Source organism: Aotus nancymaae, unplaced genomic scaffold (assembly GCF_030222135.1).
Source record: "Aotus nancymaae isolate 86718 unplaced genomic scaffold, 86718_ANA_hifiasm-v0.15.2.pri h1tg000007l, whole genome shotgun sequence".
In the NCBI taxonomy this organism is placed as follows: Eukaryota; Metazoa; Chordata; class Mammalia; order Primates; family Aotidae; genus Aotus; species Aotus nancymaae.
The window spans coordinates 7485156-7510980 of NW_026988418.1; the positions used below are offsets into that span (position 1 = coordinate 7485156).

At 56.6% G+C, this 25825-nt stretch overlaps 2 protein-coding genes across 9 annotated transcripts; one reads left to right on the top strand and one right to left on the bottom strand.

Moving 5' to 3' along the window:
• Window positions 1–282: 282 nt before the first annotated feature.
• Window positions 283–4949, top strand: CCDC24 (coiled-coil domain containing 24). 8 transcript variants are annotated; one of them, XM_064372280.1, is made up of 9 exons: window positions 283–349; window positions 485–657; window positions 866–1041; window positions 1178–1294; window positions 2611–2685; window positions 3494–3548; window positions 4007–4076; window positions 4182–4260; window positions 4346–4949. In XM_064372280.1, exons 2-9 carry the CDS (start codon window positions 517–519, stop codon window positions 4857–4859), a joined length of 1227 nt encoding a protein of 408 aa, XP_064228350.1. In that variant the 5' UTR covers window positions 283–349; window positions 485–516; the 3' UTR covers window positions 4860–4949. The 8 variants fall into 8 exon arrangements, with proteins under 8 accessions (XP_064228350.1, XP_012290257.2, XP_012290256.2 ...); XM_012434834.2 differs by having other exon boundaries at window positions 974–1041; XM_012434833.2 differs by having other exon boundaries at window positions 485–642.
• SLC6A9 (solute carrier family 6 member 9) lies at window positions 4906–25301 on the bottom strand. The gene is given in 14 exon segments (XM_064372279.1): window positions 4906–6174; window positions 6290–6460; window positions 9513–9613; window positions 9701–9800; window positions 9908–10042; window positions 10134–10371; window positions 11046–11149; window positions 11244–11378; window positions 11584–11716; window positions 17466–17736; window positions 18111–18242; window positions 18855–19011; window positions 25129–25181; window positions 25184–25301. Coding segments are annotated over 14 exon segments (1956 nt in total). The 5' UTR covers window positions 25215–25301; the 3' UTR covers window positions 4906–5979.
• Between the last annotated feature and the right edge of the window lie 524 nt (window positions 25302–25825).

Consider the following 25825-nt stretch of genomic DNA (forward strand, 5'->3'; position numbering starts at 1 on the left):
CGGGCCAGTGGAGGCGACGAAGTAACAAACCAGTGAGCCCAGATTTCTCAGGTCTTAATACGTTCCCTGAGAACTAAAGCTGCCCAGGGCCGAGCCCAAGTCGCTTGGGGTCAGGCCTCGGTGGAGCAACGCGGTGAGTCTGAAATCCCAGCCAGCACGCGCCTCTCGCCGGACTGGGCACGGGAGGGGGCGGGGCCTAGAGTCGCAGCGTGGTTTCCCGGGTGATGGCCACGCGGAAGAGGTGGGGCTAGGTTCCTGGTTCCCACTGCCCGGCTTCTGGGTCAGAGGCCTCCGAGTCGGCCAAAAGCCGGGTAGAAGAGAGCGCCAAGGACTGGCGGCGCTGGATGGGGTAATCCCAGCCGAGGGGACCTGGGACAGAGCTTGAGTGGGACTTGGGAGGGGGCAGGGCCGTAGAGGGGCGGAGGTTGGTGGGCGTGGCCGGCGGGTCCGCTGTTCTTCCCGCACTCTGATCTGCGGCCCGTAGGTCTGAGTCGGGGACGGCGGCGCGGGTGGGCCATGATCCGGCACTCCCCGTCGCTGTGGGAGCTGGTGGAAGAGCACGTTCCACTCCGGGAGCGACCCGAAGTGAAGAGGATTCTGGGGGAGGCGGCGGTGGACCTTAGCCTGGAGCTGCAGGCGGAGGTGGGGAGAGGAAAGGTGGGCCACGCCCCTGGCCTGCCCCACAACTCGGGTGATTTCCCACCTCCTGTGGATCCCTGGCCCTGCTGGGTAACTCCCGAGATCCTATCGGGTCTCACTGTCCTTGCCCTCTCTCGTTTGACTCCGCCCTCCCCCTCACTCCTCTAGCCCCCACCATTCCGGTCACCCTCTTCCCAGTCGCAAGGTATCCCAGCTCTCCTTGCAGGTGGCGATGTTACGGGCACTGCTCCAAGAGGCTCGATCCTCTCAAGCCCCCAGCTCCCGCCCCATCTCTGACCCCTCTTCTCTTCTGGCACTACCGCCTCTCCTAAAGGACCTCGTGCGCCAGGAACTCCGGCAGTTGCTCCAGGGTCTCCGCCACAAAGCCATCTTTGAGGGCAGGTGGGAGCCTCAGGCCTGGGCCCCCTTCCCCAGACATCAGGTGGGCTAGCCCTGCCCCTAACAAGGAGCCAGGGTTGCCTTTTCTGTAGTTTCCAGAAAGAAGCCTCTCACCTTCCTTCCTGTGCACTTTCTGCAGGGACCAGGCCCAAGCTTGGGTCAAGTATAGCCCCAGGGTCCTGCGCTTTGCCTTGGAGGAGCCCAGGTGTGATTTGCCAGAACAGGAGGTATACCAGATGAGAGGTGGTGGGCCCAGGTAAACTGACGTTCGAGAGAGGGATGTGTCCCTGCTTGGCAGAGGGCCCCAGGCAACTGGTGGGTTGCACCTGGCTCCATGAAGGAGATTCCAGTCATGGGCTGGGGGCTTTCACAGCCACTTGTGATAAAGATCTGCACATGAGGGCTACCAAACCCAGAGGAGACACCTGCCTAGCCTGGGGACAGGCAAAGCTTCCTGGAGAAAGTGGTTTGATCTGTGTGTTGTAGTATGAGAAGCAGTTTTCAGGGAGATGAAAGAGAGAAGAGCTTTGTAGGAAGAGGGAAGAAAGGAGGCCATGTCCAGCAGACAGTTGTTCCTCCGGCCTAGAGAACAGGAGCGAGGGCTGGGCTAGGGAGGCAGGGAGAGCTGAAGGGGAGGGCTACAAATGGTATTTACATTTGTAGCTGGGACCGAATGAGATAAATGTTCATGAGTGGATGGCAGCAACTTCTTTTTCTGACCCTCACACAGCCTGAGGAGGTGGGCAAAGTCTCCATTTTGCACAAGAAGAAATTAAAGACTGGGCACAGTGGCTCATGCCTAGATCAGCCTTGGCAACATAGGGAGACCCCATCTCTACAAAAAGTGAAAAAAAAAAAATAGCCAGGAGTGATGATACACGCATGTATTCCCAGCTACTTGGGAGGCTAAGGTGGGATAATTGCTTGAGCTCAGGAATTCAGGGCTGCAGTGAGCTATGATAGCACCTGTGTACTCCAACCTGGGTGACAAAGACCCTGTCTCAAAAGAAAAAAAAAAAAAAAATCTTGGGCAACATAGTGAGATTCCCGTCTGTGCAAAAAAAATTAAACGGGTGTGGTTACTCGCACCTGTAGTCCCAGCTACTCAGGAGGCTGATGTGGGAAGAGCACTTGAGCCCAGGAGGTCGAGGCTGCAATGAGCCAAGATGGTACCACTGCACTCCAACCTGGGCAACAGAGCAAGATGTTGTCCAAAAAAACAAAAAGGCTGGTCCGATGGTAGTGGGTTATCAGAACTTATTAACATTAGTGTCACTAAAGTTGGTATACAACCCCCCACTGCTAAATTTGACTGGCTTAAAAAAAAAAAAAGACAAATGAAAAAGAAAAGAAGAAACTAAAGCTCAGAAGGGATAAGTGATTTGCCTGAAGTCACACACAACGAAGGGTGGCAGAGCTCATTTGCAAACCTAGGTTCCCAAACTCTTACTCTTTGCACTATATTATATTGCCTTTAAGAGAAAAGAAAGTTGTCTAGGAGAAGTGATGTTGGGTCCTGAAGGCCTGGGGTGAGCAACATGGGGAGAATGATATTGACTTCATTGCCTGCAGCGGTCACAGAGACCTCAGCATCATCAAAGACCAACTGAACGTGTCCAACATTGACCAGGTGGCCAGACACCTGAGGTGAGGCCCAGGGGCACCTGCGTGTGTGTAGGCAGGGGTGGAGGCAGGGATGGATCTTGAGGTTCTGGGATTGTGAAAGAGGAGAAGGGTAGTACACCTGGCGGGGAGACCCAAGTGCGTAATGCTGAGAGGTGGAAAGCTGCTGCAGAGCTAGTGAGGTTGCTCTCGGTAAGCAGCCAAGTACAGATGCCGTGGCCAAGCATGGTGATGCATGCCCAGAATCCCAGCAATTTGGGAGGCTGAGGCAAGAGGATCACTTGGGCCCAGGAGTTCGAGACCAGCTTGGGCAACATGGCAAAACCCCATCTCTACCAAAACAAATACAAAAATTAGCTGGGCATGATGGTGCACGCCTGTACCAGCTACTTGGGAGGCTGAGGTGAGAGGGGACTGATTGAGCCCTGGAGGGCAAGGCTACAGTGAATCACGATGGGTGGCAGAGCAAGACCCTGACTCAAAAGTAAATATAAATATCCTGACACGGAGTAGCCCCGGAGGATTTTAAGCAGCGGAAGGGTTGTGATGTGGGGGAAGATGGAGGCAGGAAGGATCACAGTGCAGAAGTGCGGAAGAGAGAAGGATGCCTGCCAGGGTGAGGCAGACAAGAAGACACTTCCTGCCCAGAAAGCCTGGCAGGGGCCAGAAGTCTATGCTGGGGCAGCCCCCAGGCAGCAGAGGGCAGTGTGGGCTGAGGAAGGATGGGTTGGGTGGGGCTCCTGCTGAGGCTGGAGGTTGGGACCTTGTGGTGGACTCAGATGAGCCCTGGTCCTGTGTCTCAAGTTCTGGCTGCTGCTCCCTCATGTCCCAGGGGCCTTCTGGAGGAGGAGTGTCACACCTTGGAGAGGGAGATCCCCATCCTGCAGGTGAGCCGCAGCCCTGGGCCCTGCCCCAAGCCTCACTGCTGAGCATAGACACACGCTTCTCACCTGGGCGAGATCCATGTACCTTGTGCATACACAGATTCATGGACAGGCTGTGTGAGTCCTGTGTCCATTTCTCATGGCTGTGTGCTTGTGTGCACCTCCAAAATCCTAGAGGGCCAGGATTCTAGGTGAGCCCTTAAGGCCAGGGCCAACCATTTTAGGTTAACTTATTGGATTGGCCCCACCCAGGTCTTCTGCCTCCTTCCTTTACCTAAGTCTGGGTACAGGCCCAACCACCGTCTTGCCAAACTCAGCTCTTCCGTAGGGCTGGTGTTCCCTCAAGAACAGGGCTGCCCTCACGGTGGATGGGCTGAAGGGGCTGCATGGGCCTGCCCTGGGGATCGCTGCTTTGCCCCACCCCTGCCTGAGTCTGGGCACTGATGCAGCTCTCCCTGCAGCGCTGCCTGGAAGAGGAGTATATGATGCCTTGCCACCCCTCCGAGGCAGACTTGGAGCCCACCCTGGCAGGTGAGGACACGGAGCAGGCCCCAGAACACCACGCCTCCTGCTCCCGCCCCATACTTGTACACACCCTAGAAGAGCTGGGCAGTCTTAGCTGAATCTCTCTTTCAGAGCTAAGGGAACAGAAGAAGGCCATGGAGCAGGAGCTGTGGGTATCTGTGAGGCCTTCTTGCGTGTCTCCCATCCGCAGGTAAACCACAGCAGTAGACACAGGGCAGGGAGGACTCAAGGATCAGACCACCACCCCCGACAGTTACTCCTTCCTGTCCAGGCAGCGGCCCTTGGGGTCCTCCATGCAGGGCCTCAGCCCCCTGCCTTGCCTCTGCGGGGCTGCTGGAGTTCAGGCTGCCCCTCTCCAGTGCCACCTGCCTGCACCTCCTCTGGAGCGCTGCCCCCGACCTCAAGGCCAGGCAGCCATCCACCGCTGGGGACGGCAGCTTCAGTGCAGCCCCAGGGAAAGGCCAGTTTCCATGCTCACATCCAGCGCAGCGCCCCAGGCCCCAGCCTGAAGGTCTGGTCACCAAGTGGGCTCCAGCTTATGCCAGGACGTGCCCATCTGCTGCTGCCGCCTCAGCTGCCTTGGCCCAGCCAGCTTCAGATCTGGTCTTGGATGAGGATCCCAGCCAGGACCCCAAGGCTGTTCGTCTGTCTGGCCCTTGCCCTACCCTCTCAGATCCCTGGTGTCTGGAGCTGATGGCCCAGCATCTGTCCCAATCATCAAAGCCTTTGGCCTTTCTCCTCCCAAGCCTCCACAAAGGCCTGGAAGACAGAGGTTCCATTCCAGTCTGACTCTTGTCCCCTGGGGGACCCAGACAAAACACAGCAGCCGCTCAGAGACAGGAATAGAAATTTCATTAAAATCTATGAACTTTAAAATCCTAGTGGTGCATGATGGGCAGGGATGGGCAGTGCACCGTTATTGCTACAGAGGATCAGAGGTGGCGTGGCCGGGGCTTTCACTGCACAGAGGACAGACAAATGGACACTTCAGGGCTTCAGACACCTCAGAAGGAGCTCCTGCTCCAGACAGGGGAAGGGCACGTGGGCTGGGGCCATTTGGCACATGAACGAGGGCAGCACATTTGGGAAGACTGGGCCTTTAGCCTGGTGGAGGGAGGGTGAGGGGGGTGTGCAGGCTCCCCTTCCCTGGGGGGATGGGCTCAAACCTCCTGTGGAGCAGCCCCCGCCCCATCCCCCAGAAACAAATGCTTTGGGCAGGCTGCTGGGTGGCGGGCCTCTGCTGGCTGGGCCTGACAGCCAGGGCTGGAATGAGGGGCAGAGGCCCCGGAGCAGCCTAGTGAGGTGCAGGCAGGCCTGGAAGACAGACTGGGCCAGAGGCTGGGGTGAAGAGGTGGCAACCGCAGATAACACAATTTTTACAAAAATAATTACACAGATCAGCAGGGCTGGGCAGTACAGCCTGATGAGTAACACTGTGCAGCCCCCACCCTCACCCGGCCCCTAGGGAGGAGGAGCCAAATGTGCTTGGCAGAGGTTGGGGTCTGCTGTGAGGGCAAGAATGCTAGTCATGGGGCTGGAGGCCCAGGAAGGAGACAGCTGGGGGCCCACCCAGAACCTCAGCTCAGGGCAGAGTATAAGGGTATCAGAGGCCACGTAAAGCCCCTCAGGCCACTGGGGACCTGGCCCGAGACCCCTCCAAAGTGCTTTGGACCTCCCAGCAACCCTCCATTCCCTCCCCAACCCCCAGCTGCCATCTTGGCATCCAGAGGACGTGTAAACACTGGGGACACGAGCACAAATGACTGCACTAGCAGTGGTGACCAAGGTGACAGCAGCCATCCTGGCCAGGACGTGGCAGGGGGCAGACAGAGACACCTGTCCTCTGCCTCACCAGTCTCTGCGGTGGGAGCACGGGGTGGGGGTGGGGCCACTCCCCTGGCAGCTGTGCTCATATCCGGGAGTCCTGGAGGCGGCTGGAGCCGTTACTGCCCACGATGGGGATCTGGGCCTTGTCCGGGTGCAGTGGCTGGACCTCGAAGCCATCCTCAGGAGAAGGGGCTATGGTGGGGGCATAGCGCCCAGTCCGGTGCTCCAGGAGGGCCGGGCCCCAGTCTCTGCTTGGCTTTGTGGCATTTTTCAAACGCTGCATGAGGTGGGCATGGGGCACAGGGACAGGGCACGTCAGGAGGGAGCCCTTAAGCCCCTTCCAGCAGGCCCCTCCCATTTTGCCTGGCTACCCAGCCTGCCCCCGCCCTCACCTGCAGGAGGGTGTCCCCGTCTGTGCGGCAGAGCCGGAATATGGCGTAGAGGGGGATGCAGAGGACGGAGGACAGAGCCATGAGGAAGCCGATGGCCACAGCCCAGCCTGGGTACTGGTAGTGGTTGTAGGTGATTGGCCGGTACTGGATCACAGTGAAGACTAGAATAAACTGCATGGAGTGGGGGTGGGAGTGGGTATCAGGCCGGCCCAGAGCCCAGACCCCAGGCCAGCCCTCCACCAGCACCCTTTCCTCTCTGGTTCCCAAACTAGAAGGGCATTTGGGCAGAACAGACAGCTGTCAACATCTGGCCCATGGAAGAAGTGGGCGTGGCCAGGGGCCTGGGGCACTGTGGGCGGGAAGACTGCGGAGGGAGAAGTCTGTTTTCACCACAGTCCTGACCTGGCTCGAGAGCAGTCAAGCAGCTACTGCCTTTGGAAGTCAGTCAGCTCTGCTCAAAGACTCGCAATGGCTCCCTGTGGCCCACTAAAGTAAGGCCACATCCTGGGCCTTTAGGCTGTCACCTGGCAGTGTGACCTCAAATTGTCCTGCCGGCCACACTATCCAGCCCTTGGTGTTTCAGTCACACTCAGTGATCCCGCCCTCTATTTATTCTGGGGAATCATCCTCTGCATCTTCCTCTGCCAAACCTTATGCCAGTGCCCTCTCCTTCAAGCAGCCGTCCCAGATTTCCCCTATTTCCTTCTGCAGGTCCTCTCCATGGTATTTTCCATCTGCTTCCCTTAGAGTTACTGGGTTTAATGTTTCCATAGACCTGGGAGCTCCGGGGATTGCATCAGCTCTGGGTGTGCAGTGCCCACTACAGTGCCTGGCACAGTCTCTTGTGTTGATTTGAACTGATGTGTGCGGAGAGGCAGAGGAAGATGGAAGAGGGTAGGGCAAAGCTACCCTCTGAATGTCACTACCGCGGACAGTGACATTCAGCCTAGGGAAGCTCCCCGGGCTGGAAATGGTGAATGTCAGGCTGTGGTGCTCTAGGGAGCCTTTGGAAAGAGATGGGTGAGACTGGAAATAAAACTTGTGGCTGCAGCAACAAAAGGAGTGAAAGCAGGCAGAGACTCAGGCAGTGGCGCGCAGGTCACCCAGAGGGCTGGGGGCGGGTGTCCCAGCACCCTCCTCCTGAGCCCCCAGCCATGTCCTGGAGCACAGGGCCATATTCTAGAATGCAAGACCCACAGCCAAACTGGGGGGCCCTCCTGGGATGCTGCACACACTGGGAGCCTATAATAGCCTAATAATTTCCCGTATGGAAAGATCCTGACCCACGTGTGGACAGATCCCTCATTTGAGCTGATAGAATGGTGGAGTTTGTCAAAAAGAGCTTTTCAGAAATATGAACAAGGAAAGCCCCCAGAGAAAACACAACAGCCCAGAAAGCCAGGCTGGAGTTACCCCAAAGGGAAGACTCTAGGTTTCCCTAAAGGCAACTCCAGCCTGCTTCCTGGGCACGGGAAGGGCCCTGCCCACTGTGCCTCAATCTTGTGGATCAGATCCCGGCTGAGGCCCCAACAGACCCTTCTTTTCTTGTTTCCTTCCTCCCCACTGCCCTTGGCAGGTGCCCCTTGTCTCTCCCCAGGACATCAGTCTAGTCTGAATGCTGGGAGACCCTCTGAGCCGAGAAGGCTGAGCTCCCCTCGGGCCACAGCCCCAGAGGTCACGGCATTCTGAGGTGGTGGTGCCTGCCCTCCCCAGCCTCCCACCACTGAGACTTCCGCTCCTCCTGTTTCAAAGCTGGGCCAGTGGCCAGAGGGGGAGCCTGTGCCAGGCTCAGGAACATCCCATACCCTGTGAGGGGAGGCCCCAGCGCTCCACAGGCCTTTATTCAGAAACATGAGCCACAGGGGAAGTCTGGGGCTGAGCCCCCTGTGCCACCGAGGCATTGAACATGACAAGAGTGTGACTCTGAACACTTCCCGGGCCACTGGGCCAGCTCTCTGACTGTCACTCAGAGGTGGCCCTGCCTGTCCTCTGTGGAGTGACCATTACACTGTCAATACCTGCCTTCCCCGAATCCCACCCCAAACAGGAAGGAGCCGAGTCATATGGTTTTAGCCCCTGGACCCTTCCTCCCTCCTGCAGACGCGGTTCTGGTGTGGCACTGGCCCAGCGTGCAGGCTTGAAATTGGACTACCTGATTTGAATTGTGGCTCTACTTTTTTTGTTGTTTGTTTTTATTTGAGACGGAGTCTCGCTCTGTCACCCAGGCTGGAGTGCAGTGGTATGATCTTGGCTCACTGCAACCTCTGCCTTCTGGGTTCAAGAGATTCTCCTGCCTCAGACTCCAGAGTAGCTAGGATTACAAACATGTGCTACCATGCCCAGCTAACTTTTTGTATTTTTAGTAGAGACGGGGTTTCACCGTTTTAGCCAGGATGGTCTCAAACTCCTGACCTCATGATCCGCCCGCCTTGGCCTCCGAGAGTGCTGGGATTACAGGCATGAGCCACTGCGCCTGGCCAGCTCTACTTCTTATTAGCTGTGTGACCATGGGCCAATTACTTAGTTTCCTCATCTGTAAAATGGGGATAACAATGACATCTAGGAGAGCTGTATCATGGGTTGCATGGGAATGGTGTGTGGAAAGTGCCTGCTTCCTTCCATGGTGGATTCTTTTCACCAATTCGACTCCCTGATGGGAGTTTCTCAGCTGTTGAATATTCATAAAACCTGGAACTCCCCCTCCCAAGCCAGCCCACCTTACTGCCTGGAAGGCTTGCAAAGTTGCCACCATGCAGAGCTGACATCTGACTCCTACAGCCTGGTCTACTGTCCTTGGGCTGCTGCTGGAACGCTGGTTCCCACCACATTGCCAAGCCCCTGGAACACTCTCCCTAGAGGGACAGGAAATGAGGCCAGCAGGCAGAGGCTGACACGCTATCAGTACTGACTCCTGATACTCAGGGGTGCCAGGCAGGAACGCCAGGAAGAGAGCTACCACCAGCCGCTTTCCCCCTCCAAGCCTAAGCAATGTCTGCAGTCAAACACAGGCTGCGGCACTCCCTCCTAACCCGAGGCCAGAGCCCGGGCGGCGCTGAGTCTCCACGTGCCTCTCCAGCTCTCTCCAACCTCCCTCAGCCTCCAGAGTCATGGGCGTGGAGCTCCAGCCAGGTGCAGGGGTTCCTGCTCTCCCCTCGCTGGGTCCCAAAAGAAGGACACATGGTCAAGGGGCAGGGGGGTGGGAGGGGCCGGCCAGGGAACTCACGAAGATGATGGCAGGAGAGACGAAGCGCCAGCAGATCTGAAAGAAGAGGGGCGGTGGGAATCCCAGCATCATCTGGATGTCCTGGAAGTAGTTCCGGTGCCCTGGAGAGAGGAGGGGTCAGCAGGCCCACAGGACAGAGTGGGCGGGCCAGGGGCCGGGCCACGGAAGGCTGGAGGCTCAGTGCTCACCGTAGATGTACATGATGGCCACACACATGATGCAGGAGATGACCACCAAGGAGAAGCTGGCCGCGTAGTTGTCCATCAGCAGCAGCCAGTAGATGCCTGCCTGGGGAACAGCGGGCGGCTGTGGGAGGCGCCTGCAGCCCGGGCTCCCCCACCTTCCCCACACGTCCTGGCAACTCTGGCGCAGCCCTTCCCTTACTCAGCTCTTACCTGGCTGGTGAGGGGGATGCCCAGCAGGAAGCCAGCCACAGCCACGCCCAAGGTCACATATGTCTTTCTCTGCAGGATCCACTCATTCCCCACCTCATCCACAATGGCTGTGACCAGTGTCTCCAGGAGGCAGAACTGTAGGATGTGACTGTCAGATCGGGGACCTGCCCCTTGTTCCTGTCCCCTCCTTTCCCCAACCCTCCGGCCCACGTCCCACATCTCGTACCTGAGTGCCCAGCCCTAGCAGGATGAGCATGAAGAAGAAGAGGAGAGACCACAGCGGGGAGATGGGAAGCAGCGTGAGGGCCTCGGGGTAAGCCACAAAGGCCAGGCCAGGGCCGTGGTCTGCCACGCGGGACACGTCCACACCCAGGTGATTGGCCATGAAGCCGAGGATGGAGAAGATGACGAAGCCAGCATAGACACTGGTGGCACAGTTGGTGATGCTGATGATGACACTGTCCCTGATGGGGAGGAAAACAGAGAGAGTTCAGCTCCCCTCTCCCCAGTTTGGGCCAAGAGGAGACATGGAGACAGGGAAAGTTCTAGAAACAAAGGCATCCCCAGCTCCTTTTTTTGGGGTGGGAGACAGGGTCTCACTCTGTTGCCCAGGCTGGAGGGCAGTGGTGCTATCAGCTCACTGTAGCCTTGATCTCTTGGTCTCAAGCAATCCTCCAACCTCAGCCTCCCGAGTAGCTGAGACTACAGGTATGTGTCACCACACCCAGCTAATTTTCATTTTTATGTTTTGTAAAGAAAGATGGGGTCTCACTATGTTGCCCAGGCTTGTCTTGAATTCCTGGGCTCAAGTGATCCTTCCGCCTTGGCCTCTCAAAGTGCTGGGATTACGGTGTGAAACACTGAGCCTGGTCCCCAGCTCCTGTTCTGGTCTGTTCTGGGCATTTTTAAGTGAGCCTGAGCTGCCTGGTCCTCACAGACCCCTGGGACTCCCCATCACTCCTCTCTCCTGCCTAAGCCTCTCGCCCCATTCTGCAACAACTTTATCCATAACCAGTGTTCCTAGAACCTCAAGGCCATGAGGGGAAAGGAGGCCTGGTGGGCCACGGGGGCACTGGAGCTGGGATCAGGCTGCAGAGAGGGCAGGGAGGGGCGGCCTCAGGCTGGCAGGAGCGCTCACCGGTAGCAGTTGTTGTGGAACTTGTTGTAGGAGGCCATGGTGATGAGGCCTCCCCATGCACAGCCCAGTGAGTAGAAGATCTGGGAGGCTGCATCGCCCCACACCTGCAGGGAGGACAGGTGGGTGAGGAGCTGTGGGCAGAGGCACGCACCTCCCCAGGCCCTCCCCGACCCCCTTCCGGTTTCCCTCACATCCCACCTTGGCCTCCAGGATCTTGTCCCACTGTGGGGTTAGGTAGTACATGATGCCCATGAAGGCTCCCTCCAGGGTCACTCCACGGACAAACAGGATGGTCAGCACCACGTAGGGGAACGTGGCCGTGAAGTACACCACCTGGCACGAGAGGGCTCCATGGACTCTTCCAGGCTCTCCCCTACCCTGGGCACCACCACCCCGGCTCCCCAATCACCACCAGCCCCTCGTCCCTCTCCCCCTCCAGAGTCCCTTCAGCATCCCCTCCCCGAAACACACACATAACCCAGGCAGGGGGCAGAGCCTTTCTGGGTGGGCACAGATCCCACTGGGGAGGGGTACTTGCTTTCCCTGAAGACTTGACACCTCGGATGAGGCAGAGGAAGACGACCACCCAGGAGACACCGAGGCAGCCGAGGAGGGGCAGCCGCACCTCCCCAAAGTTCCCGATGTCGTCTGACAGCTTCAGCACGTACAGCCTGGGAAGGGGAGACTGTCACTGAGGGCCAGCCCCCGCTGCCCAGCAGCATATTCCCAAGGCCCAGGACCCTCCTTTGTCATGAGGTCCCAGCAGCCACCTTGTGTGAGATGGGAGCTATTTCATGGGCCCAACTGCAGTAGCCCCTGGGGACCCGACACAGTCCACTGCTCTGCAGCCTCTCCTAGGGCCTTCAAGGGCTCCTGGAAGCCACACGCCAGGCTTGAGTGGTCATCCCAGTCCCACCCAAGGAGGTGGGAGAGGAGATGGGTCCTTATCCCCAGCCAGGCTCAGCCCAGGTCCTTGTTGGCACATTTCTCCCTCAGGAGTGCCTTTTCCTCATCCTGTCAGGTGTCACTTCCTCCAGGAAGCCACCAGTCAGCATTTCACCTGCACCAATCAACTCTACCTCTGACAAACTGAGGGAGGCAGTGGAGTGCTGAGTAAAGATTGGACCCTGGCAGGGCACGGTGGCTCACGCCTATAATCCCAGCACTTTGGGAGGCTGGGGCAGGCAGATCACCTGAGGTCAGGAGTTCAAGACCAGCCTGGCCAACATAGTGAAATCCCATCTCTACAAAAATACAAAAATTAGCTGGGCATGATGGCAAATGCCTGTAATCTCAGCTACTCAGGAGGCTGAGGCGGGAGATCCACATGAACCCGGGAGGCGGAGGTTGTAGTGAGCTGAGATCGCGTCATTGCACTCCAGTCTGGGTGACAGAGCAAGACTCCATCTCAAAAAAAAAAAAAAAGAAACAAAAAAACAAACATTGGACCCAAATTTCTCCCCTCTAGTGGCTCCATCTGGCACCCTATGCCATGCCAGTTGTGATCTTTTGATCAACCAAACACAGTGCCTGGCCCTGAGCTAGGTGCTGGGCATACAGGCCTACAGGGGCATCTCCCTGGCCCACAGGGAAGAGGGCAGAAGAGAACTGCTCCACTTCCAGCACCACCAACTTCACTTTCAAAGTAAAGAAACTATTTCTTGTTCAAAGGATTTTCTGTTTTGTTTTGTTTTTGAGATAGAGTCTTGCTCTGTCACCCAGGCAGGAGTGCATTGGTGCTGTCTTGGCTCACTGCAACCTCTACCTCCCAGGTTCAAGCGATTCTCCTCCCGAGTAGCCAGGATTACAGGCGCGTACCACCACAACTGGCTAAGTTTGGTATTTTTAGTAGAAACGGGTTTGGACCATGTTAGCAGGATGGTCTTGAATTCCTGACCTCAGGTGATCTGCCCACTTCAGCCTCCCAAAGTGCTGGGATTACAGGTGTGAGCCACCAAGCCCAGCCTGAAGGGTTTTTTAATACTTTGTCTAACCATACATGCTAAACAGGTAGGTCCCAGTAGCCACCTTGTGTAAGATTATAGTGTGAAGCACTGAACCTGACCCCCAACTTCTTTTCTGGTCTGTTCTGGGCATTTTTAAGTGAGCCTGAGCTGCCTGAGTCCTCACAGACTCCTGGGACATCACTGTCACACTGGGAGGCCCTGTATTTTATGATGCCTGTTAGCCTCTTCTGTCTTATTACTCATGTTTTATTATTATTATTGAGACAAGGTCTCATTCTATAGCCCAGGCTGGAGTGCAATGGCACAATCATGGCTCACTGCAGCCTCAACCTCCCAGGCTCAACTGATCTCCCACCTCAGCCTCCCAAGTAGCTGGGACTACATGTGTGCACCATCATGCCCAGCTAATTTTTGTATTTTTTTGTAGAAATGTGGTAATGCCATATTACCCAGGCTGGTCTTGAACTTCTGGGCTCAAGCGATCCTCCTGCCTTGGCCTCCCAAAGTGCTGGGATTACAACAGGTGTGAGCCACCGCACCTGGCCTATATCATTTTTTATTGCAAGAATACAGCGTTACAATGTTAGCGACTGAAGAGTTTAAAAGGCTAGCCTGGAAACCAAATGATGAATTCTAGCTTTATTTTTATAGCACCATATTCTGTTTTTTGTTTGGTTTTGGACTGCATGCTTTTCAGCTCAAACAACCTAAGGACGTGTGGTACCCAACATATTTACAAGTGGCCTCTTGACACATGACATCTCCAGAATTATTCTGCATTGCTTAAAAGTTTTCTCCACATTACATATCTTATTTCCCCAGCCAGGTGGTGAGTGCCTTGAGAACAGGACCCCTGTTTCTTTCTTTTTTTCCTGAGACCAAGTCTCACTTTGTCACCCAGTGGCATGATTTCAGCTCACTGCAACCTCCGCTTCCTAGGTTCAAGCAATTATCCTGCCTCAGCCTTCTGGTAGCTGTACAGGCATGTGCCACCACACCTGGCTAATTTTTTTTGTATTTTTAGTGGAGACGGGGTTTCACCATGTTGGGCAGGATGTTCTCGAACTCTTGACCTCGTGATCCGCCCACCTCAGCCTCCTATAGTGCTGGGATTACAGGTGTGAGCCATCAAGCCTGGCAGCACACAGATTCTGACACAGCGACTACTGCCTAGCTCCTTAACCTCCAAACAGCAGTCTCTGAATCTGAAAATATGGATACTAATATCTACTTACATAATATGCCTGGTACGTAGTAGGTGCTCAAAAATAAGGGTGCTTCCTTTCCTCCCTTGCGGAAGCCAGCCTGGGTTACTGTCAGGCTTATTTCCCAGGCTCTCCAGGAGAGGGCAGCAGGGAGCTGTGCTGCTGGGAAGGTGTCCTGCTTGGGACAGCGGCCAGTTAGGCAGGCCTGGCTCCAGCTCTTCCTGGGGAGTAGAGTGCAGCGGCTCTACCAGCCAGATTTCTTTAAAGGCTCTTCCCCTCTGATTTTACTGGATAAAATCTCTAGAGCTCTGCCTTGGGTGGGCCCAGAACTGGGAATCTCTGGCAGACGGCCCCTGGGACAAACATCACTGGAGCATCTGGGGATGGGGGTGGGGGTACACGAGGTTTTGTGTTTCTGGGAGATTCCAGGAAGGTTCATCACCCCAGACTAGCTCAAGTTGCTCAGTCGACATCATGCCTCAAATGTAGTTAAAACACCTAACTAGGCAATATCTTAATTTACTGGATAAAATCTCGTTCTCCCGTCGGACAGGAGCTCCGTGAGGACAGCGTCTTCCTCCCTACCCTCTCTCCCTTCTGAGAACAGTACCTGTTATCTAGTAGGTGCTCAAGAAATCGGCAGGGCGTGGCGACTCATGCCTGTAATGCCAGCACTTTGGGAGGCCGAGGCGGGTGGATCACCTGAGGTCAGGAGTTTGAGACCAGCCTGGCCAACATGGCGAAACCCCATTTCTACTAAAACTACAAAAATTAGGCCAGGCGTGATGGCTCATGCCTGTAATCCCAGCACTTTGGGAGGCTGAGGCAGACGGATCACGAGGTCAGAAGATCTAGACCATCCTGGGCAGCATGGTGAAACCCCATCTCTATTAAAAATACAAAAATTAGTTGGGTGTGGTGGTGCATGCCTGTAGTCCCAGCTACTCTGGAGGCTGAGGTAGGAGAATCGCTTGAACCCAGGAGGTGGAGGTTGCAGTGAGCCAGGATCACACCATTGCGCTCTAGCCTGGGCAACAGAGTGAGGCTCCGTCTAAAAAAAAAAAATTAGACAGGTGTGATGGTGGGTGCCTATAATCCCAGTTACTAGGGAGGCTGAGGCAGGAGAATTGCTTGAACCTGCAATTGCTTGAACCTCAGAGATTGTCCTAAGCTGAGATCACACCACTACATTCCAGCCTGGGCAACAGAGCGAGACTCCATCTCAGAAAAAAAAAAAAAAAAAGGAAATCATCTGTCCGTTCAATTCCAAGTGTTCTTTTAAAAAAGAAAATAAATGTTAGAATGTTAAAAATTAAAAAATAAAACAGAAATGACCTGTCCAGTGACTGAGTGCCTGAGTCTACCCATGCCTCTCTGGCAGACAGCAGCTGTGGGTCCTTGAGAATAGCGGCCATGCCTTACCTATCTTTGCACGTCTATAGCCCAGCACAGAGGCTGGCACAGGGAAGCTGGGTCCTTCAGGGTCAGAGCACTCAGGACTGGGTTTAGAAGACCTGAGGTGACTTGAAGTGTCCTGGGACACTCGTCCATTTCAGTCATGGCTCTCCATCACATGTGGAGAAAGCCTTAAGCCCCTACCCTGGCATGGGAGGCCTTGTGTTATATATGATGCCTGCTGGCCTCTTCTGTCTTATCACTCAGCGTCCCACCTGCTCCCAATCCCAGCTCCAGTTTGCCTCCTTCTGGCCTCTGCTCGCCTGCTCATGTGGCTCCCAATCTCTCTACTTTCCTCTCTCCCTTCCTTTTTTTTTTCTTGAGACAGAGTCTCATTCTGTCACCCAGGCTGGAGTGCAGTGGTCCAGTCTCGGCTCACTGCAACCTCTGCCTCCCGGGTTCAAGTGATTCTCCTGCCTCAGCCTCCCAAGTAACTGAGATTATAGGCGCCCACCACTGCGCCCGGCTAATTTTTGTATTTTTAGTAGAAATGGAGTTTCACCATGTTGGCCAGACTGCTCTTGACTTCCTGACCTCGTGATCCACCCACGTCAGCCTCCCAAAGTGCTGGGATTACAGGTGTGAGCCACGGGGCCTGGCTTTCCCTCTCTCTTCTCTGGGAAGCCCTGACTGTCTGCTCTTGCCCCATCCCCTTAGCACCAAGTACTATCCCTTTGTGTCCCCATGACACCCTTGTACACACCTGGGCCGAAGCACCTGCCCTACTGTGATTAGCGATCTGTCTCCCCAGTGCCCTGTGAGCTCCTTAGGACAGGGGCTGTGGGCCGTTCATACCTACCATGGGCACACAGGGCCTGGCAGAGCAGAGCCGTGAATGTTGTGGAATGAATGGTGGAGGCCTGCCTGCCTGCCCCAAAAGCCCTCTGCCCAGGGGTTCCCCAGTGGAGGGCACAGCAGGATGGCCTGAGACTCTGGTCTTTGTCACCTCTGAACAAAATGTGCCGGGATGTCTTGATCATGGCACCCCTGGCTCAGAGACCTCCCATGGCTTCTTTTGTTCTGCAGCATGAAGTCTTAGCCTAACCCTTGTAAGTTCTTTACGAAGGCAGTGCCACCCCTAGACCACCCTGAAGCCATACATTCTCCCCACACCTGTTACTCTCTCTTTTTTTTTGTTTTTTTCGAGATAGAGTTTTGCTCTTGTTGCTCAGGTTGGAGTGCAATGGCGAGATCTTGGCTCACCGCAACCTCCGCCTCCTGGGTTCAAGCAATTCTCCTGCCTCAGCCTCCCAAGTAGCTGGGATTATAGGCATGCACCACCATTTTTAGTAGAGACGGGGTTTCTCCATGTTGGTCAGGCTGGTCTTGAACTCCTGACCTCAGGTGATCTGCCCGCCTCAGCCTCCCAAAGTGCTGAGTTTACAGGTGTGAGCCACCTTGCCTGGCCTCCCCAAACCTGTTACTCTCATCAGTTCAGGCTCCCTTCAGCTGGGGCCAGCCTCTGCTCATCTGGGACAGGCAAAGGTGCCCACACACTTCTTCTCCCCAGGGTCCCTCCCCCTTTCCCCTGAGTCTCCTCTGAAGGTGTGCTGGACTTCTGAGGGCCTTCCTCATGGCTGCTTTGTAAAGATCCTGCCACTCAACATTCCATCTTCCATTGTTTTCTGTACATCAGGCTCTTCTCCTAAACCTCTTCACTCACCTCTGCCCTCCCCCAGCCCAGCAGAGGGCTCAACCTGCAGCAGGCACCTGACCTATTCTGCAGATGGCTGCCCAATGGGGAGAGGGTCGCTACCGGGTTCCCCCCACCCTGGGTCCCGAGGGTGCCTCACCTCCAGTACTCTTCGCTGGGGCTGGTCCTCTGGAGGCTGTGGTTGAGAAGGCGGGAGAGGTTGCTGGGCAAGGCGGCCGGCCGGGAGCCATTGGTGAGGTTGGAGGCGTCCAGCACCCCGGCGCAGTCGCGTGTATTCCAGGGGTTATTGCAGTAGGCCCAGGGCAGCACGTGCGTCATGGACGAGAAGAAGTAGTAGAAGGCGATGCAGATGACCACGTTGTAGTAGATGCCGATGTAGGTGGACACCACCATCATGCCATAGCCTACGCCTGCAGGAGGGGAGGGGTGGGGGGAGCAGCCTCACACATCCAGCAGGAGGAAGTGAGGTTAATCATTTCTAAGGGCGCAAGGGGTAGGCTTTGATGGAGGGCCACAGGAAGCCCAGGTCAAGGTCTTGGTAGGGGTAAGTTGGTGGGGGGCGCAAAGGAGTTTTGTGTGTACGTGTGGTAGGCGGGGAGGGTGGAGGCCAAGTAAACAAGGGTCCCAGCATGGATCCATGGCTTAGGCCATTGATGTGGGGCTTGGGGTCAGCATCGGGGCTCTACAGAGGTCAGCCGTGTTTGTGCAGATGGGCGAGTTGACACGGCCCTCAGAGGCCATTGTGTGTTTGTGTGTGTGAGCGAGTGGCCCTCCCAGGCCTCACCTTTGAACATGGGGCTGATCCTCCAGACCCCCAGGCACCCCTGGCTGGCAAACTGGCCGAAGGAGAGCTCCATGAAGAAGAGGGGGATCCCGCAGAAGATGAGCATGATGAAGTAGGGGAACATGAAGGCGCCTGGGAGGCAGGGAGAGGTCTGGCTCAGGAGTGGGCTTGGGGGGATCTCACCCTGGGCTTCCTGCTCAGAACCCAACAGCAAAACCTTCGCGATTGGGTGGGACCCAAGGAGCGTGCCAGGCCTTGAGCAGGAGCCTGGGCTGAGGCACACCACCCCCAGCCTGTCTTTGAACTTGTCAGAGGCTCCCAGGAAATCTGCTCAGAGTAGAATCCAGGCCCCAGAGCCATCATACTTGGGTGGGATTGGATGGTTGAACCAAGCGATTTCACAAACATAAGTTGCTGAGATACTCAAATATCCCTGAACCATTTAGGGGGCTGCTGAACCCCAGGGAATAGAACAGGGAGCCCTGGGGAGGTTGGGTCCTTTTCTCACCTCTCCTCACCTGAAAGGGGCCAGCTGGCAGGTCCAGGCCCGAACAACAGACTGCCAGGGTCTGGGGTGGCCTGCCTTAGGCAAAGCGTGCCTAAGCCAGGGATGGGGGCAAAGGAAGCCAGGGCCAGAGGCCAGCCTTTATCTGGAGTGGGTCTGTGCCAGAGAGAGGGTGGCCCAGGCCCTGGTGGGTGGGCTTTACCCAAGTGGGTGGTCCCTGCCCTGTGCCCGCTGGGTACCTCCCCCGTTGCGATAGCAGAGGTATGGGAAGCGCCAGACATTGCCCAGGCCCACGGCATAGCCCACGCTCGTCAGTACAAACTCGATCTGGTTGCCCCAGTTGCCCCGTTTGAGGTTCTGGTCCCTCTTGGTGGCCTCGCTGGGCACAGCACCATTCTGTGGGGACAGGAGAGAAGCTACCATCAGCAAGGTATTTGTGCTCCGTGCCTGATCCTCTGGGCCTCCCCCAGCAGGGACACCGTGGACCCTCCAACACCCCTCCCCGGGCTTCCCCTCTGCTGGCAGGAGCCTCAGGCAGGCCTGGCAGAGGAGGGAAGCAGGGAGGAGCGGCTGCCAGAGGGCGCCAAGCAGAGCCTCCCTCACCAGCCCCACAGCACCCAGTGCCAGGTGTACCAGCCCACCTGAGGAGCTGCTGCCAGCGTCCAGGAGGTGGGACACGGAAGAGGGAGCTAGGGCCAAGAGCCCCAAAGTCCCTCCAAAACCTCCCCTCGCCCCTCTGGGTAAGGATCTGGGAGCAGCTGAGCCTCATACCAAGCAGCCAAGTCAGGCTGGGCACAAAGGGGCCTGTGTCCAGGCAGCCCCCCCACCCGTCGCCTACCACATCACCAGGCTGAGCACGCTGCCCGTGGGCAGGCGACTGCAGGGAAGGGGCGGCTAGACCCCTCCCCCCACTGAAGGCTTCTTCCTGGGGGCACAGAGTGGGCAGGGCTGGGGGGAAATGGTAGAGCAGCTAAGCTGGACCAGACCTGGGGAAGGCATTCTGGGACTCTAGGTGGGAGGGCCCGGGGAGCCAGCTACACTACCCATGGCTGGGGAGGGGCCCTGGGGACCTGACCCGAGCCACAGCTAGGGAGTGCTGGGCCCTGAGTTAGGGAAGGAGACCAGAGTTGTAGGCCTCATGCCAGACTCTGAGTACAGACTCTGCTAGGGAAATAGAGGGAGTGGCTCCAGAAAAGGTGGCAGGGAGAAGGATCTCTGAACAGGGAGAAGGGGGCTGAAGGTCAGGAGAAGCGGATGCAGGGATTTGCCCCAGGGAAGAATTTGGGGCCTGCACAACTGGGCTGGTGGCCTGGGCCCCACTGAGGACAGCACCCTGTGGGACCCCAGGCCCAAGCTGGAACTGGCTCTGCAAGTCCCTTGGTTAAGTAAGTACCTTAATAAGTGCCACGCTCCTTCCACCTCCCTCCCACAGTGGGCAGGAAATTAACCAGAGCCCGAGGGGCCCCAAGGGTCTCACTAAGGACACAGGGACTCACTATCACCAACGGAAACACAGGGAGTCCCTAGTGCCAGAGACAGCCTCCCAGAGGTGGGCTATTCCCGAGAGAAACAAACAGACTCAACATCAGAGATGGAGCCCCAGAGCCTCAGAGAGAGGACAGTGACGTGACACTGAGCCTCCACTTGAAAGAGACATATTCAAGGACAGCAGTCACCCTGGTCAATAAGCAAGACAGCCTGGTGCAGGTGAAATGCCATCAGACCCTGACGCTGATGAACACAGACGGGACGAATAGCCTCCCTGGACCCCACGTGCCTTAGATAGGCCATGTGGGAATGCGGGCAAATGAGGCACCAAGGCCTGGTGGGTGGGCACCGCAGCACAGACACCTTTGTGGGGCAGCCACCCTGTGTGTTCAATCCAGCGTCGACCCTGCAGAGATGTGACCCTCACACCCTCCAGAGGGCAGGGGCACAGTGCCCAGGACCTCAGGTTTCCTTCAAGGAGCACCCAGAGCAAATCAGTGGCTGAACAAGCCTTCTTTCATTCATTCGTTGACTCATTCATGCAATGACAGATTTACTGACACCGGCTATGTGCCAGGCACTGTGCCAAGAAGCGAGACTTCAGCAGAGAGCTCCTACCATCTCAGAGCTGGGAGTCTAGCAGAGGCCCAAGCCGTCAGTGAAATGAACACACCCATCATCTTTAGATGCGGCTTCAGTGCGACCAAGAGGGGCTCATCTCAAAGTCACAAGAGCATGGAAGGAGGACAAGGCAGGAAAGCAGGGTGGAGGTCAAGGAAGGCCTCCCTGATGAAGAGGATTGAAGACACACTTGGCGCTGGGAGAGGGTGGCCCCCGGCCTGAGCGTGCCCTCTGTGACATCCCCCTATAGAATCCTGCCTGAGCCTGTCACCACCTCATGGGGCCTTCACTGGGGCAGGTGTAGCAGGATCACAGCATCAAGGAGCCATTTTTTGGAGGGTGTGAGGCCTGGTGGGGTTAGTTTATCTGGTCCCAAACAAATACCAGCCAAATAGGGCTCCTATATGTTGACCCTACAATACCAGTTTTATTCTGTCCCAGGGCTGTTTACTTAGGGGCACAATGCTTGATTGTGCCAGCAGCACAGTACGTGGTTGGGGTCACAGAGCAGCAGTTACAGCTGTAAAAGGGACAACTGATGGTCCAGGATGGCTCCATGGGCAGGGTAAGGGCAAAGTCCTTTTCAGAGACCCAGGTTCCCAAGTTTTGAAGTTCAAGGCCTGCCTCCTTTTCCAAGCAGGATGAGGGACAGATGCCCCACACCCCCCGACCAAGTGGGACCACATTTGGATCTCTAAAGTCTGTTCCTCCCCTGGCATGGGGGGGTACAGGGAGGGTGGTGATGCTCCCAGCCACGTGCCACAGACAGCCGCCTGCCTGAGCCCTCAAGAGCCAGCCACTGCTCCGTTAATGAGCCATGTGCTAACCAGCTCAGCCATGCAGGCTGCAACCCAGGGAGGCCACAGCCCCCAGGACAGGGGCTGAACTGGGGTTGGTGATGGGGCTCTGGCAGGAAGAAGCTGACAACACTAAAGGTCTGCTTTGTGCAGAGGCTCCTCGCAGAAACAGCACCCACTTCTGCTTGGGCCTGGGTCCCAGCACTGTGGCGCTTGATGACGGGAACATGGCCCACGCTTGGCTTGTGACTTCAACTCCAGGGCTGTCTATACTCAGGTGGCTTGGTTGGGGAGGGCTGAGCTCTCAGTGGAGGACAGAGCAAGACTACCTTTCTCCAAGCAAACTGGAGGAAAGACACTCCCCCCAAAAAATCCAGGCACTTTCTGGGTGCTCTAGTTTCTTTCCTTGTGCAGCTCTCTTCTGGGGACCACCCCCCACTTCCCTCCTGAGCCGCGACATCTTTTCCAATACTGCATGGCTTTTTTTCCTTTTTGCATAATCTTTCCTATTCTAAGCCTGTAGTTTTTCTTGATCTGCTTGGTGGATAGCTGTGTCACTGATATGAACTGCCCTTGCAGTGGTCATCAGCTGAGGTGGCCACGGAAAAATCTCTTTGTGCTCACAATTTGACCCAGACTGGCTGCCCGTCTGCCTGAGCCAGCTCAGCCCCACAGATGGGCTCTGCTCCAGGCTTCTCCTGCCTCCCTCATCACCCACCAACTGCCCCCCTCTGCTCACCCTCACTCACATCTCAGTGGAGAATTAAATCACAGTGGCATGGTTCCCTCTGGCTCGGTCCCTCCTCAGGCTCCCTAGATACCCCCTATGTGCCCTACCACCCTTCCCAGCAGCTCTGAGAGGCCACCGCCAGGACAAAGCAGCCTCCACTCAGTAATGCCACGGGCCCAGCAGGTGGTCTCCAGGACAGGACTACCCTGCCCTGTTCCCAAGCTCTCCCAGCCATGGAGGGAATGGAGGCTTTCCTTTCATGGCGGGGTGGGGTGAGCTGGCCACCACACACAGACACACAGACACAGACACACACAGACACACACACACACACACACACACACACACACACACATACACACCCCTCCGAAGTTCCCTTACCCTTAGAACCAATCATCGAGACAGCAGTGTCCACCCTAGCACAAGAACTTAAGGTCTTTCTTGGTTTAACAGTCTCCCACCCTGTCCCTGCCTTGCTGGGTGAGCCACACTGAGCAAAGTCACTTACATAAGTCCTTTACACAGCCCTCTGCCCGGCTTATTTATTGCTCTGGCTGAGCCTCTGGAATTAAGCCTGCTCAGCTCCGAGGGCAGAATCCAGATCTCCCACTCTGCCCAGGGCTTGGCAGAGGCGGGCCACCGGTGCAGGTGAGAGCCCTGGTGCTCCGGGGCCGCCCGCTCCTCCAGTAGCCCTGGGCAAGTTCACTTCCACTCTGGATATCAGGAGGCAGACTAGATAACCTCACTATCAGATAAGCTCCAGGGTGTTCAGGATGGTGTGGCCATAGGTTAGATAACCCCACTATCAATCCATCTTCCAGATTCCCAGGATAGACAGCCTCAGCAGCTACTCATATTCCACAGCTCTCCCTCACCTGGAATTTTGCTATGTCTGACTTTCCACTGGTTCCCACTAGCTTTCTAGATTACTGAAAAAATATTTTGCACTTTTTTTCTGTTTATAAAAGCATGATAAGCTATCACAAAAAAAATTAGAAAATACAGAAAAAGGTAGAGAGGAAATGCAGCAGCAAAGCCCACTCCTAGAGCAAACCACGGCCAGCCTGAGGACGCACTCCCGCCTTTCCCCCTTGCGCAGACGCAGGGAGCCCAGCTCTCCATCCTGGACGGTGACTCTGCTCTGGTATGAGACTCCTGCCTCCTACATCAGGGTCCAGTGGATATTTTTGTGAATTGTGAGCTTTCTCTTCCTGCTCTCAGTGGATACTGAGGAATCCTGGAGCTGCCCTGGTTGGGCGGGGCCCTCTGGGACCTAGCAGGTTTCGTGTTTAGGACTCTCCAGCCCCAGGGTGTGCTCATGGGATGAAGTCCCATCCAAGACAAACTTTATGGAGGAGAATGGGCAAGACCTCATATCCCAGACTGACTTTGAGCCAAATCAGATCACTGACAACTTTCTCTAAGCCCCAGTGGGGAATCTAGATGGAATAGCCATTACAGTAAATTGTGGCTGCCTCAGAAGACCCCACGACCTCCTGCCAGGCACCCCTCGGTTTTTGTTCTCTCTTATCAGTCCAGGGGCCAGGCCCACAGGCAGCATCTACCCTGCAATGACAGAATCATCTGTCCTTCACCTACATGGCACTGAGTAGCGTCAGAGAGACCCAGCTGCAGCGCTGATCTCTGGCGTCAGTTACCTGGATATGGGAGGGGCTGGGGCTGGGGGTGGAGGGGCAGAATATGGAAAAATCTGCCCCAGGCCCGAGTGATCCTCAGCAGCCATTAGTGCCTTCTGCCTCCAGGAAAACCTCAGAGCCATCTCTGGGCACCTCTCAGGACTCCAGGGTCCTTCAGAGTCCAGGCCTTCATCTAGCAGGTGAGAGAGGCAAGGATATGCCTTGTGCCTATCCATTGCAGAGCCCCGATTGGCAGCAAGGGACCTGCCAATATCGTGGGCAGCAGGCAGACTGGCACCCTCAGGCATGCTGGGCTCAACTCCAGGCCCTGGGGAGAGTGATGGAGGACCCCTGGCGAGCCCTGCCCAGCCCCTAGCTTCCCAGGGAAGCCCAGCAGGAGAGACTGGAGGCCACGGTCCTGTCCTGTGCTGCAGGGCAGCTTCTATCCTCACCAGCTGGCAGCGGGCAGCTCTGGGAAGTGGCCTTGGTTCTTGACCCCAGCAGTTCTGATGTTTGAGGGCAGCCCTGCGTTCCGCTCCTCCCAGACCCATCCCACATTGCCTCAGAGGGCATTCCCTCTCTTGCCTTCTGAAGGTCAAGTCGGGATGTCCTACAGGGGAGAAGTGTAGCTTTCAAGTCTCCCTCGCCGACACCCGCTGCATGTGCCTGACATCTCCGCCAGTCCCCAGCATCCAGGGATGAGGACACACCAGCTCCCAGCCCATGCAGGCACTTGCCATGGACCCTGGAAAATGCTCCGTGGGGTCTCTCTTCCCAGCTGAGACTCTTGCCCCCTCCCCTCCCCCACCCCTCACCACTGAGCCCATGTGCCACGTTCCCCTGCCTGCTCACCCACTCTCCCCATAGGAGTAACTGCCGTGGCACAGACAATGAGGCTGTATTGATTAGTACAATTCCTGGGCACCTCCGGCCCGTCTCCCCGGGAGCTAGGACAATGCAGCTTTGATACACAGAGCAGATTCTCAGCAGGTCCTTGGGCTGGGGGAGCCCTCACACCCCCACTCTCCTCCCCTTCGCCCCCGCCACACAGCTAACTCTTCCTGCACTCCTTTGCACAGTTGCAACTTTCTGGGTCACTTTGGCTGGTGTCTGTCTCACTTGCTGGCTGTGCCTGCCCCTCCCTGGCACAGACCATTTAGCCCCTCTCCCCACCCCCAGCCCAGCCTCTTGGCCTGCCTGGCACCAAGGAGGGGGCTCGACCTCCTGGAAGGTGACTGACCTGTTCTGGGGAAGAGGGGGCCACAGGTCCATGAGCCGCGGCCATCCCTGGTGAGCACTCACAGCCAGCGTGTCTCCGCCGCTCATTCACACCTCTGCCAGCTCCAGCGCGACACTGACGCATCCCCTGCCTCTCCCACTGCCGGGCTGGGCAGCGTCAATTACTTTCACCTCATCTCCTCCCGAAGCTCTGCCTACCCCCTCCCCTGGCCCTGCCCCTCCGGCCAGTCCCCATGCAGCCCAGCACGGGTGCTCCGGAGCTGGAGAGTGGGGCGTGTGGGGTTTGTTGTGTTTTTCCCTTGTTCCCAGTAAGTAACTGGAACAAAACACACACACACACACACACACACACACACACGAGTAGGGCAGAGCGAGCGAGAGGGTGGCTCACTCCCTCTACAGAGCTGGCCAGATGCTGTCTGAGCCCACAGGCTTGGCACTGGGTGGGCTCCTGGTAGGGTAGTTGGGTGTCTGATGAGTGATGAGTTCTGCCCCATTGGACCCTGGATGGTGACTGGCAGGAAGATGGAAGTTACAGTCCACAGGGCACCACCAGAGCAGCTCAGGCTCGTCAGAGGGGCACAAGCTGGGAGAAACCAAGCCCTGGGGCTGTACCTGCCCCGCTCCGGAGATGGGGACTCCCAGCCCGCCGGGATGATGGGGCATCTTCCTAGGAGAATGTGACTGACCATGCCAGA